Consider the following 13,396-nt stretch of genomic DNA (forward strand, 5'->3'; position numbering starts at 1 on the left):
TCATTTGTATGGAGTGAAGCTAAAACCCAAAGAAGACGTGAAAATACTTGTAATGGCAGATGCAGTATTTTATTGCAGCAAAAATTAGTTCGTTTAAGCAGCACGAGTCAAGTAAATCCCGCTGGAGTGTGACGGGCCAGTAGGGCCGGGTACGGGAACCTCGGTGGGCAGTGGCGACCCACCCCTCCTTCCCTTCTGTCCCTTTTCCCCACAGCTGCAGAGGGGCACAGACACGGCCCAGCACGGCCCAGAGCACAGTGCCCTGCGCTTTTTGTTTCTGCTGCCGGTTGCGATGCCACAAGCACTGAAAAGGCCAGCCGGGCGGGACCCGCGGTGAGAGCCGGGCACCGCAGAGGAACGGGGACACCCCGCGCGGCCGGGGCGGCCTGCCGGGAGGGCTCAGCGCCCACCGAGCGGCTGCCGAGCCGAGGGCAGGGGCTGCCGGCAGGCGCCCACCCCAGCCCGGCCCGCGGGTCCTTGAGGCTCGGTAGGGCCCGGTAGGGCTCCCGCCGCCGGCGCGGCCCGCGGGGCGTGTCCCGGGCAGCCCCGCTCCGCCCCGGCCCGGCCCGGCGGGGCAGCGGCGGCGGACGGGGCAGGGCCGGGCCGGAGCCGCGCAGCGGCGGCAGCGCCATGGGGCTGGAGACGGAGAAAGTGGACACCCGCATCTTCATGGACGACGACGACAACTTCCCGCGGAGCGGCGGCCCCGCGCTGTCGGACGCGGAGAAGTGCGCGGAGGACGAGCTGGACCGCGACCCCCACGGGCTGAACTCCCACCTGCAGGTGCGGGCCGGGCCGGGCCGGGCCGCGCCGGGGCGGGCGGGGCCGGGGCCGGTGCTCGGATGCCCGGCGAGAGGGGTCCCCCGCGGGCTCCCCGCGCCTCAGCTCCCCGTGACGGTAAAGCCTCCTCTTGTTCCAGCTGGGGTTCGAGGATGTGATCGCGGAGCCCGAGCTCACCCACTCCTTCGACAAGGTGTGGATCTGCAGCCACGCTCTGTTTGAGCTCAGCAAGTACGTGATCTACAAGGTCCTGACTCTGGTCCTCGCCATTCCGATGGCCCTGGTTGTGGGGATCGTCTTCGCCACGCTCAGCTGCCTCCACATCTGGTAAGGGCGTGCTGTGTCCGGGCTCTGCCGGCAGCTCCGCAGAGCTCCTCTCCTCTAGCATTCACTATTGCCCAACCACCGGGCGCAGACTTTACACAGCTAGCCAGACCTGCTAATATTAACTGCTTTATTTCTAAAGGGACAGAAAAGGAAACAATGCTTTCTCTGTGATTCAGTTCCCTGCCTTGGTTTTACCAGCGGTCTGTCATGACTATATAAGCTTCTTGGGGCAGAGAACCTGTGTTCCCGCTTGGACAGCACCTACAGCAATGCATTCCAACCTTGACTGGCTTCTGGAGGGATAATAGTGACTGGATTTGTTTTTTAAACTGAAGTGCAGAATTTGTTCAAACGTGTATTTTAAATGAATTATCTAGGCAGAAGTATTACTAACACCTGAAGTTATTGCTAACTTTTTAGTACTGTAACCTCTTTCATTTTTTTCCTCACAGACTGAAGAAATCTTTTGAGGGCCCAGCTGGCTCTGTGTTACTGACATAGAATGTAGTGCCAGTGCCTTGCATCGGGTGCACAGCTATCTCTAGATGCAGTGCTCCAAAGCCCTTCCACCTAAGCAAAAAACCCTGCTGAGCTCAGGAAAGCTTCTGGCCATGGCACAAGTTCACAGGCAAATACGCTGGCCATCCAAGTCAGAGAAAACCTGTGTACTTTAAGCATAATGTGATCACAAAATATCAGGAAGTATTTCTGAGACCAGAAAGGGAGATGATGGTGGAGAAGGAGGAAAGGTGGGGAGTATAGTGAGGTTGAAGAAAGAACTGACAATCCAAAAGGCTGTAGAGGAAGGAATGAATGCAGATTATTGACATTATTTCTGCAAACCAAGATTTTCTATATACATGAGTTTTGGGCAAAGTCTAATTTGATTTGGGTAACACTGGAATCCTTTTCCTTTTATCAAGGGAAATAGAATACAGAAACTGGAAGTGAACTCAAAACCTTAGGAATACATTGATTATCTGAACTTATGCTGGCAATCTTGTGGGTGCAGATTTCAGTTTTTGAAAGTACAATGGAAGCTTGTGTTGGTGACATTGTCAAGCCACTTTGAAAACTGATTAACTTGAATTGTGGAACATAGTGTTTGCACAATATCCAAAGGAGTTGCAGTGCAGTTTAGGGATGCCCACTTGCTATATCTCTTGTTCCCAAATTGTTACAAACAAACAGTTCATAGGCATAGTGCTGCCCAGATTTTTAGATTTGTCAGCTGTCACTCCACCATAGTGTGCAGTGTGACTGCAAAAGGGTATGGTGAGTATATATAGGTTTTCAGTAGTGAAATATATGTGGAAAAATTCATCAATGCCAAATTTATTAAAACTGTAGTGCTTTTTTGTGCTTCAGAAGGATCTTGTATCTGGGTTTCACAGACTGGATACAGGGTTTCACTGATCTAGGACTCGGAGGTCAGTTACTATTTATGCACATAGTCCCTAGTGACTATCTCAGGAACTGGGGGTTCTCAGTACATGTGAAATGGGACTGTCTGAATGTAGCACTTGAAACGTTTCTCTCGATTTTCTGTGAGCACACTTTCGTTCAGTTTCATGCCCAGGTTCATTGTCAACATAGAATTGATCTTTAGTTTTGATTTTCCTTGCACCTGGGATGGATGTGAAAGAATCACATAACTCAGTAGTGCTGTCTGCATCCCCTTGGACTCCATCCAGTGCTACCATCCAAAGGCAATACTGCTTCATATTCCCACAAACTCAAACTGGATTTGTTCCAACACACTGAGACTAAGTTGGCATCTCTCAGTTGGCACCTCTTCACGTTCCAGATACCATGCGAGTGAGGAGTTCAGTGTTGCTGCATTTGAGAGGGTGGTGCAAAAGCAGTACATGTTTAAAGGCCCTAAATACAGGGTACTAGTTCCTTTGCAGGCCCATTGGGTCTGAAAAAAAAAAAGTAACTCCTTGTTTTGTACATGAAAGAAAGGGAATTCCATTATAACTTCAGCTGTTTAAATGTCATGGGAAGACCCTGGGGCAAACCCACCCAGAAGTCTGTCACTAAGAGTCTCTCTGCTTCACTTTTGTCATCCAAACCAGTGAGGTGATGATGTTGAAATGTTGTAAGGGAGGCTTTTCTAGGGATAAATTCAAAAGTATTTCAACAACTTCTGGAGGTGCTCAAGTAGAAAGCTCTGTTGATGTCACACATGTTGTTGCAGTTTTATCAGCATGTTAAAATCCACATGTCTAGCTCAGCATTTCTTACGCTCAGGGGCGCCTTGTGAGTTGCCCCATCGCATCTGATAGTAAATGTTGTCTTTCACCTGTAAAAAGAAAGCTAAGTAAGAAACATATAGTAATACACCTCATTTTCATTTTTAACCATAAAGATGGAACATATTATGTTCCCAAACTGGCTGCTTGAGCCAGAATTTGGTTTCATACTACCTGGTAAAAGATACTGATGGGCTCAACCTGGGCCAGCTAGAAGGCTGGTGATCCACATACAAGCCAGTTCAAGGAAGTCAGCTTCACATTTTTCCATTACTGATGACTGTCATTCTCAGAGTATACAGGCCACACTGAGTTGTGACACCTTTCTGTGAAATTAGCAAGTTTTTAAATATGCCCTCGGATTGTAGTTGTTAAGGTTGTTGATTTTTGAACATGAACAGAACACTTCAGGTTTTACAGGCAGCTCATGCAAATTTTTTATATTTCTTGTGGAGCAGTGATTGATTCTTGTTCCAAGCCACATGTTTGCAACCTCTTGGAAATTAAAGCTTGAATTTCATGTATGCTGTTTTGTAGTTTTATCAGAATAGTGTTCTGGTACATTGCATATTTACACTAAGAATCAGTGACCCATAATTTGAGTCTTGGATCTGAGATGGGCTCACTCAGCTCTATACATCATAGGCTAAAGCATGATGTAGGTATTCACAGCACTTCTCCACTTGAGCTGCCATTCACAGTGCTAAGACAGAACCATGGATTTACATGAAAAGCAGATATGGACATGCATTATTTCTTACCTTTTTGTATTCCACAACTTCATTTACAAAACTGCTGCTGTCACATTCAATCCTAAAACCATGTCCCTACTGACTCCTTGAAATCTAAATAAATTACACTACAGCTAGGAAGGCCTACCTTATAATCTGGTGGTGCTGTCTTGATGCCTCTCTTTGATGTCCAGTACATATCCCTTGGTTTAGGAAAAAAAAGTATGTGGATGTTGCCTTGCTTCTTTTGTAGTAGTTTTATCATTTCCAGTCTATCCACATCCTGGAATACATAATATTTGATTTTAATGCACTTCAAATACTGTGTATGAGTTGTGAAGAGCTTTGGTGGTTATCCATTGCCTCACTTGTCCCAATGGTTAATGGCATGCAACAAGCTGTAGAATTGCTAGGTAATTTTTAGCCTTTTCACAATGCTTGCTTGTATTGTAGAGCTATACAAGACTTTTCATTCACAATCATAATATAGTACATGGACTTAGTTAATTTAGGCACAGAAACATAGAGCATTTGAAAAATAGTATTAAGACATTTCTGAGATTCCATTTTGAAAAACCTTACAGGAGAAGGCATGATTCTTCACTTTGAAGCCAGAATCTCAATTAATGGTGCATGACTGCTCCAATATTGTTGCCCACATCTGTAAAAAGTTGATTCTCATTATCAGTGGGAATTAAACTGTGCTCTGCCATTTCCAAGAGGTGTTTGGTTCTTGACAGAGCTCGTTCAGGGCTTAGCAAGAAGAAAAAGTAACGTGAGCAAAAGTGAGAAATGTTGAGGGGAATAATTTTGTAGATGTCATGCCTTGAACAGAATAAAGAGAAAATAGGATAGAAGGGGAAAAATGGGGTAATTGGTGCTTTTCAGTTCAACAGTTCCCGTAAGACACAATTCATCCCACTTGGTCAAAGGAGGTGTATTTTATAATATATATACATAGCAAGATTCAGTGAGAGGTCATATAGGTAGCTGTCTTCAGCTTAGATGACAAATTCAACAGACCTTTTGTTTTCTTCCCAATGTGGTACTACATGGTAACACTAGCAGTACCAATATGGCATCAGGGTACCTACCATGTCTGTGAACAAAACTGCAGACCAGGCTAAATCCACAGCAAAGGATGGGTACATTATATGTGTCAGGTCACAAAAACAAATACATGGCTTCTAATGGCATTTGATTATTAATTTTTAAGTGTGACTGGTCACTCCATGGAAAGCACATTGCACCCTCTGATAATCTGGATGTATCGCACTGTCAGATAAGATATCCTGTGCAGAACGGGATGCAGACTTGTACATGTGTAAATACACACATAATTTAAAACTTAGAAAATACCTTTTATGACTCTCCTTGGTGTAAAGAATTTTCTTCTCTGAGGAAACGCGTTTGAGTAATTGTTCTATAAGTAGATGGACTTTTATTTTAAAATTGAAAGTTATTTACATTAATTAGCTTTGGTTGCTATTATGTCTCATGTATCCTCCTATGGATTTAGCCTACATTGGGATTTGCATGCATTTACCATAAATTAAAAACTGTAATAATAAGCCCTTAAAGATTGTAAAACATTACCAAAACATTTTTATGTTTATTTTCCATTAGATTACCAAAATAGTTTGACTTCCAGTAATCAAAATAGGTTGAGTTCCAGTACCGTGTGAATTACCTCTACAGCAATTTCAAGTACTATGATCACTGCTTCTCCAGCCTTCTATATCTTTCTGTGAATCTTCTGCGTACTGTGGTATTTGTTTCATTTGTATTTTGTGTGATCCTGTCAACAGAGGGTCCAAAAGAAATGTTGTCTTTTCTGCTTCTCTCCAGTTCAGTTAGGTTTTAAAAAAATTGGGCCAAATTAATTATAGATGGTATCAAAGGAAAAATTACATTGTCCTTATAAACTATCTGAAATGGAAAAGAGGTGAAGTCAGCACAAACAAAATAGCCATTTATGATGTGTTCCCTGTATTGCTTGGAAAAATATAATTATTTTTTTTTCTGTTTGCATTATTGATGTTTATCAGCTGTATTCTAACATGTTAAGGCCTAGTTTTTTATTCTATAAATGATGTATTCTCTATGCAGTGATATTATAGGTGGTTATAAACACGTAGTTTACAGGGTTCAGTTTAAAACTAGAGGCACAACTTTCCAGTAATGCTCACAGTTCTATATGGGCTGTTTCAGCAGAGACAAAAGAGAAGGTTTTAGAAAAACTATTCTTGTTTAAATCCATCTGGGCTAGCTTTGAGTAGAGCATTGATGTTCTAGTATATGGCTTGCATTGTATGACAAAAGCTGTTAGATAAACACTGAAAGTAATTAATTTTGATTCTGTACATTTCTAACCTTCAAAAATTTTTAAACGTGGTAGGTATTTTCTACTTTGTTAATCTGAGGAGTATGCATTGTAAATACACAGCAACTTTTTTTCAGACTTAGGATGAAATATTAAATTAGGTATTTTCTGTCATTCCAGTCAGAGTGAAAATTCTGCAGTGGAATTATGCAAATGCAAGACTGGGAACTTAAATTTTGAATGCAACAGTGAAGTAGGACAGAGTTTTTTGTCATTGTCAAAAGAATCTATAGCTTCTTTTACCTAATTTAGGAAGTAAACACATTCAGTATGGCAGAGAGATGTTTTTAAAACCTTGCACTAGTAGAATTTCAGTATTATTTTTGTATACATTTAGTTTGTCTGCACCCAAGTAAGAACAGCTTAGTGAAATGACCAGAGGTTTAGGCCAGTAGATGATTAAGGAAGGAAAATAACTTCAAACATTGTGGTCAGTTGTCATGTATCCACTGGCCCTCGTGAGCTGCCCATATGTGCACTTCTGGCTCTCCTCCACTGTTAGCATGCTTGGCTCAAGCCACCAGTAATGACATTGCTTTGGAATCGGCACACAGGGAGAGCAATCCCCAAATGCTTACCAAAGCTCAGGAGATGAAAGCACAATATTCTCTAGTATGCACCCTGAGTGAATAAAAAGATCTTATCCCCTGACAAGGGGTTCTGACCATATTCTAATGTTAATTTCTCACTCACAAATGAAGAATTTTACAGGATCATCCCATTTTTCTGAGATGTGGCATGTACCTTTTATTGTAACAATCTGATGTACCTGGATATTGCCTCCCTGTTTCTGTTTTACTGTAGCATCTTGGAATAGGGATGGGTCGGAATGAGACACCAATGGTGTGAAGTGCATGTGTGCCTGTGCACTTGTGTGTGTCTGCAGGACAGACAAAGAAACACCAGAAGACGCAGCAGAGCAAGAACAGATTGTAAAGGCTGTTTCCAGTAAATCAAACTGGGGAACATAGTGTTTCTGTCAGCCCCTAAAGACCCACATTCAGATATGACCACAGCACAAGTGAGTCCTTAGGGGATGACTGCTCTTCAGCCGTGGTGGGTGGCAGCCCGGCTGTGGCAGATAATGTACACCTGCCCTGCCAGGAGTAGGGAGAGACAGCAAAAGTTGAGCATTCTAAATAGCATGTAAATAAATTGCCAGTTAGTAAACAGAGACACAACAAAAAGAAAGCTGGTGTCCACACTCCCATGCTGCATACAAATGATTCTGGCCAGAGGACCACATGCATATGCAGGTGTGAGGCCTTGAGCAAACAAAATTGATGGAGAATGACTGCAAGGGTCAACTTGCTTGAATGTTTATGTTTATATTATAAAGTTGTAAAAGGTGAGGAACCACTGCTCTTCCATAAGATGTCACACCTGTGTTTCATTGTCCTGATTTCCCTGTGCTGTAGCAGCACCAATCTTCCAATTTTTCATTTTCTCTTTTGCAGGGTTGTGGTGCCTTTTGTGAAAACCTGTCTCATGGTCCTGCCTTCAGTGCAAACTGTATGGAAGAGCCTGACAGATGTTTTTGTTGTACCATTCTTCCAGAGCCTAGGCCGGTGCTTTGCCATGGTTAATATACGCCTGGACCAAGAGTAAACATCAGAGATGTGACACTGCTGTAGTTGTAGCTGGTGTTATACTTCTTTGCTAACCTAACATACAAGCACTTGCCATTTATTCCAAACTTAAATTACAATGGCTGGTTTAAGTGGGAACATGCTGTTTTTATTAAAACTCATTTATTATCAGGGAGATCCATTTAAGAATTAGTAGGCAGTTTTCATAGCTCACTATTTTAACAACAGAGTGATCATGGAGTATATTGGCAACACTTTATTTTAATGGTAGGTTGATTGGTAGATTATGGGAGAATTCTCATGGAGGACTAAATGCCACCACAGTGATAATGATTGGTGTTATTGCTATAAATAAATAAAGGAATAGGCTGTGATACCTTAGACAAAACAGATCTCTAGGGTTTCCCACTGACTTTACTGCAGTTCCACCAGGGATAATTTTTGGCCTCGCTATGCAGAATGATAAACCCAGTCCTCTGTTATCAGCAGTTAAAGTGAATGTGACTCATTGCATAAACATACAGGGAAAGGAACTGTTGTGTAATTCTCCTGTATTGGGGGGGAGAGAGGGGAAGCTCCCTAGAAGTTTATCCCTTAAAATAAGGTGTTAGTTAATGATCTGTAACATTAGCTAATCTGTATATTTTATTTAATGAGAGATTAACTTTGCTGTATATTTTGTACCTTTGTAAATGACAGTTGATCAGGTTTCTATGAAGCATAGTTTCTCTAGTATTTGAATTCTAACCAACTTATTAAGCAGCAAGAGTGAGACACTGCAAAAATTATTTTAGATAACTAAAATTTCCTTTTCTAAATTAAATAGATTTTGAGTGTTGCTGTGCAATTCTAATGTATTAATTATATATGATTGTGTGTAAAAGCAAAGATTATAAGTGTTTTTATATGCGATTATGCAAAAGACTTGGAAATATCTGTTTATGAGAAATGGTTTTTATTAAAAATTGGGTGTAATAAATGCTACCCTGCCTATTTCTGTGTATTGTTGGTGTGAACATTGTGATATTTAAAGGAATAGACACTATGCTAGCACTTTAACCAGTTGCAAGCTCTTATAGAAGGCAAGTGACTGTACTTGGTATCCTTGTCTAATTCTCCTAACCTATTGACTTGACTCTCTCTGTTGCTTTTTTACTATTTCAAAGCTTAACCCCTGAAAAAGACCCTTCTTTCTTCTGCACCTAATATGACTTTTTAAACCAGAATAACAGAAAATGTGCAGAGGTACATTAAAATTACATTAGCCTTCTGCTGGGCTTATGCTGCTGTTTTATTTAAATACAGATGGTAAGTTGCAATTGTAAAATGTTTGTATGATTTAGAATGTTATTTGTTAAAATGTCTCAAATTTCTTATCGAACAAGAGGTATCTAATAAAATAATAAAATGTCACCTGTTTCCCATTTTCAACTTCATTTCTTTTCAGATTTTTCAGCTTCTAAACAAACTCTTAAAATGCCAAAAACCATAGAATACTATGCAGTTCTTCCAAATATCTGAGAGGTAAAGAAATTGATATCAATACACTTCCCCTATTTTCAACTGCATGTAGTGTATTTATAGTAGAAAATGACGTATCTCTGCGTGCAGTTAAGCCCATACAGAATGATTGCTATCTCTGAAGTAGGTCTCTCTGCAGAATTTCGGCAACATTCAAAATAGTGCTTAATTCTTTTAACAGGTGCACGCTTTCTTTACAGATGAGCTGCAGAATTTTCCTTTGTTGTCTGTTGGCCTATTAAAGATACCTGGATATTCTTCGTGCATTAGGAACATCTTTCTTTATTAAAAGTATTTTTGGCATTTGTGCCATTTAGAGAGGGATTCATATGACTTTAAAAAAACTGGATCTTAATGATTAGTGCCCATGGAAACTGCTCTTGTTCTTTTTTATTCTGCAAGAAGTTAGCTTGTTTTTCAGATGTGTTCTTCAAAATACCTTTCTTGAGTTAAAAATGGAAATAACTCTTTTGAAAATAAAAATTGGCCAGGCTAGGCTTGAACTCTTTTGAGAGTTATTTTCTTTTACAGCGTCCAAGGGCTTTTACAAAGATATTTTCCACTGAAAAATATCCCCTTGATGAATTCATTTAAAAGAGAAAAAGAAAATAAATCAATCAGTACTAGTTCTTGTGTCTAAAAGGAGTCCTAAAAAAGCCTAAGCTTTGAAGGAACCCAAGTCTGCAATTCAAGTTTTGAGAATGAGACCATTTCCCAGAGAAAGATGTATCATTTTATGGTATGCATTTCTGGATATATTCATTCTTAAGTAGCTTACTGAAGTCAACTGGCTCTGGCTACCACAATTAAGTAGAATGGTTTGGTTTGTTCTTACTTTCTTTTCACCATTTCTCTATCTGTTACAAGACTCAAACAAGCTTGTAATTAAAGCTCTTAGTTTCTTAAATATTTATAGCAATATCTTTCTCTGTAACAGGTGTGCCTTTACTATAAGAAAATAAAAAGTGCACTCTCAGACTTGGTAAAATATTAGGTGCTTGGCAAATACTCTTACTTTGTCCATAAAAGGAGTGGAAGGAAGTAGAAATATTTAAAGACTCTCCAATACTCAGGTGTGAATCTGCCCCAGGCAACTGTGGCTGGCAAGTGTTCTCAGGGTTTTATGGTTCTGACATACATCCTGAAGGTCTGGAACAGCATATACTGTGAATGCCTCCCAGCACTGTTGGACAGTGGACTGAATGGGAGCTGGCTCTGAACTCTGCTCCTCGATGTAGGAGCAGGTTTGTGTGCAATTTGTTTGAAATGTGGACAAACCGTCCCAGCTGATCCCTTAAAAACAACTTACAAATGAGAATTTAGGCAAAGGAGTCCAGAAACTGAGTCTCATTGTCTGCAACAAATGTAAGAAAATTTATGCCCGATTCAGATTACTTTGATGCATCTTTGTGTCTGTGGAATAGGGAAAATTTTATTGCTCATAACAAGAGTAGATTTTCCATCATGGTAGAGCTATTGCAAATAATAAGTGTGAGGTTTTACGATTCCAGCCTCTCTTGTTACTACAGACCTTAGGTCTTAAACCATGAGCTGGAAACTCAGTTCTGATTTGCAAAATCTTTCAGCATCTTGTTTTTCCTGAAGATCACAACTAACATACAGAACTCACCCTGGATTTGTGTTTATGGACTTCTTAATTTTAATTTACAGAGAAGTTTAACCTACCTACTTATGAGGGCTGTTTCCTAAAATGCTCCTAATCTGATTCTGGAACTTTTATATTTGTATCTTATCTTTCACCACCCTAGTAGTTCACCATATAAATTGAAACAAATTCTTAACAGAAACTTTGATATATTAGTAAATGAAAAGCCTGTTCCCACCTATCCAAAAAGTTCACTTGAGCACTCACTAAAAAGTTCAGAACATCCCTGCAGCTCTGGGACCTCAGACCACACACTTGTATAAAGTGGAAGCCAAAGAATGGTAAGTCCTTTATTTTTACAGGGTGTGATCATTCCCCCACCTACAGAGATGAAACTATTGCTGTTATTACCTCTTAAAAAAAAAAAAAAACATGGAAAAATACATCTGTTTGGTTTTTTTAAAAAAAAATAAAAATGCAAATGGAACAAGGTCAAACACCAGACACTTTACCAGTGTTGTCTATGCTCGTGAAATTTAGTTGAAGGCCTCCAGAGATACTGAACCAGCAGTTAGGCATTAAAATTAGAGGTTCCTTCATGCAGGGATTTACAAATACGGCTAATTAATAAAGGCTAACTGTAGCTTGGTGACACTAATCTTCCTAAGTTTGTTGTAACAAAAGGAAAATGTCTTCTGAGAGGCAATTCAGAGGAGCTAATCATTTGAATCATCCTCTAGAGAAAAGAGTCTGTACTGATTAGTGTAAAATATTGGGCTGGGCTTGGCTTGGCTTCTTTGCTACCTAAAAATTTGTATTTGCTGCAGAAATTGAGAAGACTGATGGAAGCAACTAGTTTCATAAAAGTAGTGAGGCAGGTTCTTCTCTCACCCTTCTCTTACAACTTGATGCCAGGGGTGAGTGTCACCTGTGTTAGAGGTTCAGTTTCAGCTGTTGTACAGCTTCCCCTTCCAAGTGCAAGTGGGAGAAAGGACTCCTTCACATAGAACTGAATCAGACCTGACTTAAGACACTCAGATGGAATAAAATATAGAGATTGACTTTTATTTCAAACCTTGAGGAAAGCTTGTCTATTTTTTCAACTGTCTTAGCTCAATAAGAGCTGCCTTTTCACCCCATGTATCTGGTTTTGCTTTTATTTTACCCTATTAGAGCTATCACAATGATACACTATCATTGAGGGTTTACCAAGCAATGCTTAGCTAGAGAAGCAGAGTGACAAAGAGCCCATTCTACATAAGCCTTAAGGCGTGGGTATTTAAGTCCCAGTAAAGAGACAAGTTCTCATAGTCTGATATTTTGTATAAAACACATGAACATTCAATAATGCAGTATAACTGGAAGAATGGTACAGAGCAGCATTGACATAGACTGCTGTTCATGGTTCAGCTCAGTTTTCAAGGTATCTGATACTGCAAAGGGTATCAAAAGAGGGACTTGGTTTGCACAGGGTCTTGCAGAATCAAAGTTTTCACTGTCTTTGCCTCTCCAGTCAAGGCAGTTACAACCTATCTTGATAAAGACCTACAGGGGCTAGCTCTAATTAAAGATACACACACCTACTACAGAATTGAGATGAGGAAAAGTAATGCATTTTGATCCAAAACTGTAATCCCTGCCCAGCTGCCACCCACCAGGAACATGTCTGAACTCAGAAGGCCCCTCCCTTTCCCATAACCCCTCACAATACCTACACCTTTACCTTTGTCATGCCCAGAACTGCCCTTATTTGAGCAACTTGGCATCTTACTCACATCTAAGCCCAATCAGAACCCCAAAAGAAGGGGGGCCTTAGACTTCTCAAAATATACTCAACTGCATATCAGCAGACTGAGGTACTTCCCAAAATGCACTTTCCCAGGAGTTAAACTGCAGTGGCACACCTCAGGCAAAATTTGATTTCAGGTTTCTCAGGTGTTGTTTTGAGTTTTCTGGCCCTTAGGCTATTGTGAAATGTTTTATGGCAACATCACTTTCACATAAAATGAAATCACTCCTGTCTAGGAGTTGTGAGAAGGAAAGAATGTCCATATACCATTTCTCCTGGTATAACTAATCCTTGGATTCAAGGCCCAGACAGGCCAAATACCAAACATGAACCTGCAGTTCTGTATACTGGGGCAAGGAGAACCTATCTCTATGGAAAAATTCTGATCCAGTGACTTACATTTTAAAATACAGAA

At 40.7% G+C, this 13,396-nt stretch overlaps 1 protein-coding gene across 1 annotated transcript; it reads left to right on the forward strand.

Moving 5' to 3' along the window:
- The first annotated feature begins 573 nt into the window (after nucleotides 1–573).
- CAV2 (caveolin 2) lies at nucleotides 574–9,478 on the forward strand. Its single transcript, XM_058805179.1, has 3 exons — nucleotides 574–783; nucleotides 920–1,107; nucleotides 7,934–9,478. Exons 1-3 carry the CDS (start codon nucleotides 631–633, stop codon nucleotides 8,082–8,084), a joined length of 492 nt encoding a protein of 163 aa, XP_058661162.1. The 5' UTR covers nucleotides 574–630; the 3' UTR covers nucleotides 8,085–9,478.
- The last annotated feature ends 3,918 nt before the right edge of the window (nucleotides 9,479–13,396 follow it).

The sequence above is a fragment of the Ammospiza caudacuta genome, chromosome 5, assembly GCF_027887145.1.
Source record: "Ammospiza caudacuta isolate bAmmCau1 chromosome 5, bAmmCau1.pri, whole genome shotgun sequence".
In the NCBI taxonomy this organism is placed as follows: domain Eukaryota; kingdom Metazoa; phylum Chordata; class Aves; order Passeriformes; family Passerellidae; genus Ammospiza; species Ammospiza caudacuta.

What these genes read in the sequence shown, in the direction of transcription:
- CAV2 (XM_058805179.1), top strand. Translation starts at nt 631, where the DNA reads ATGGGGCTGGAGACGGAGAAAGTGGACACCCGCATCTTCATGGACGAC. An exon ending in GGCTGAACTCCCACCTGCAG is followed by an intron (nt 784 to 919) that starts GTGCGGGCCGGG and finishes CTCTTGTTCCAG; the next exon opens with CTGGGGTTCGAGGATGTGAT. An exon ending in CTCAGCTGCCTCCACATCTG is followed by an intron (nt 1,108 to 7,933) that starts GTAAGGGCGTGC and finishes TCTCTTTTGCAG; the next exon opens with GGTTGTGGTGCCTTTTGTGA.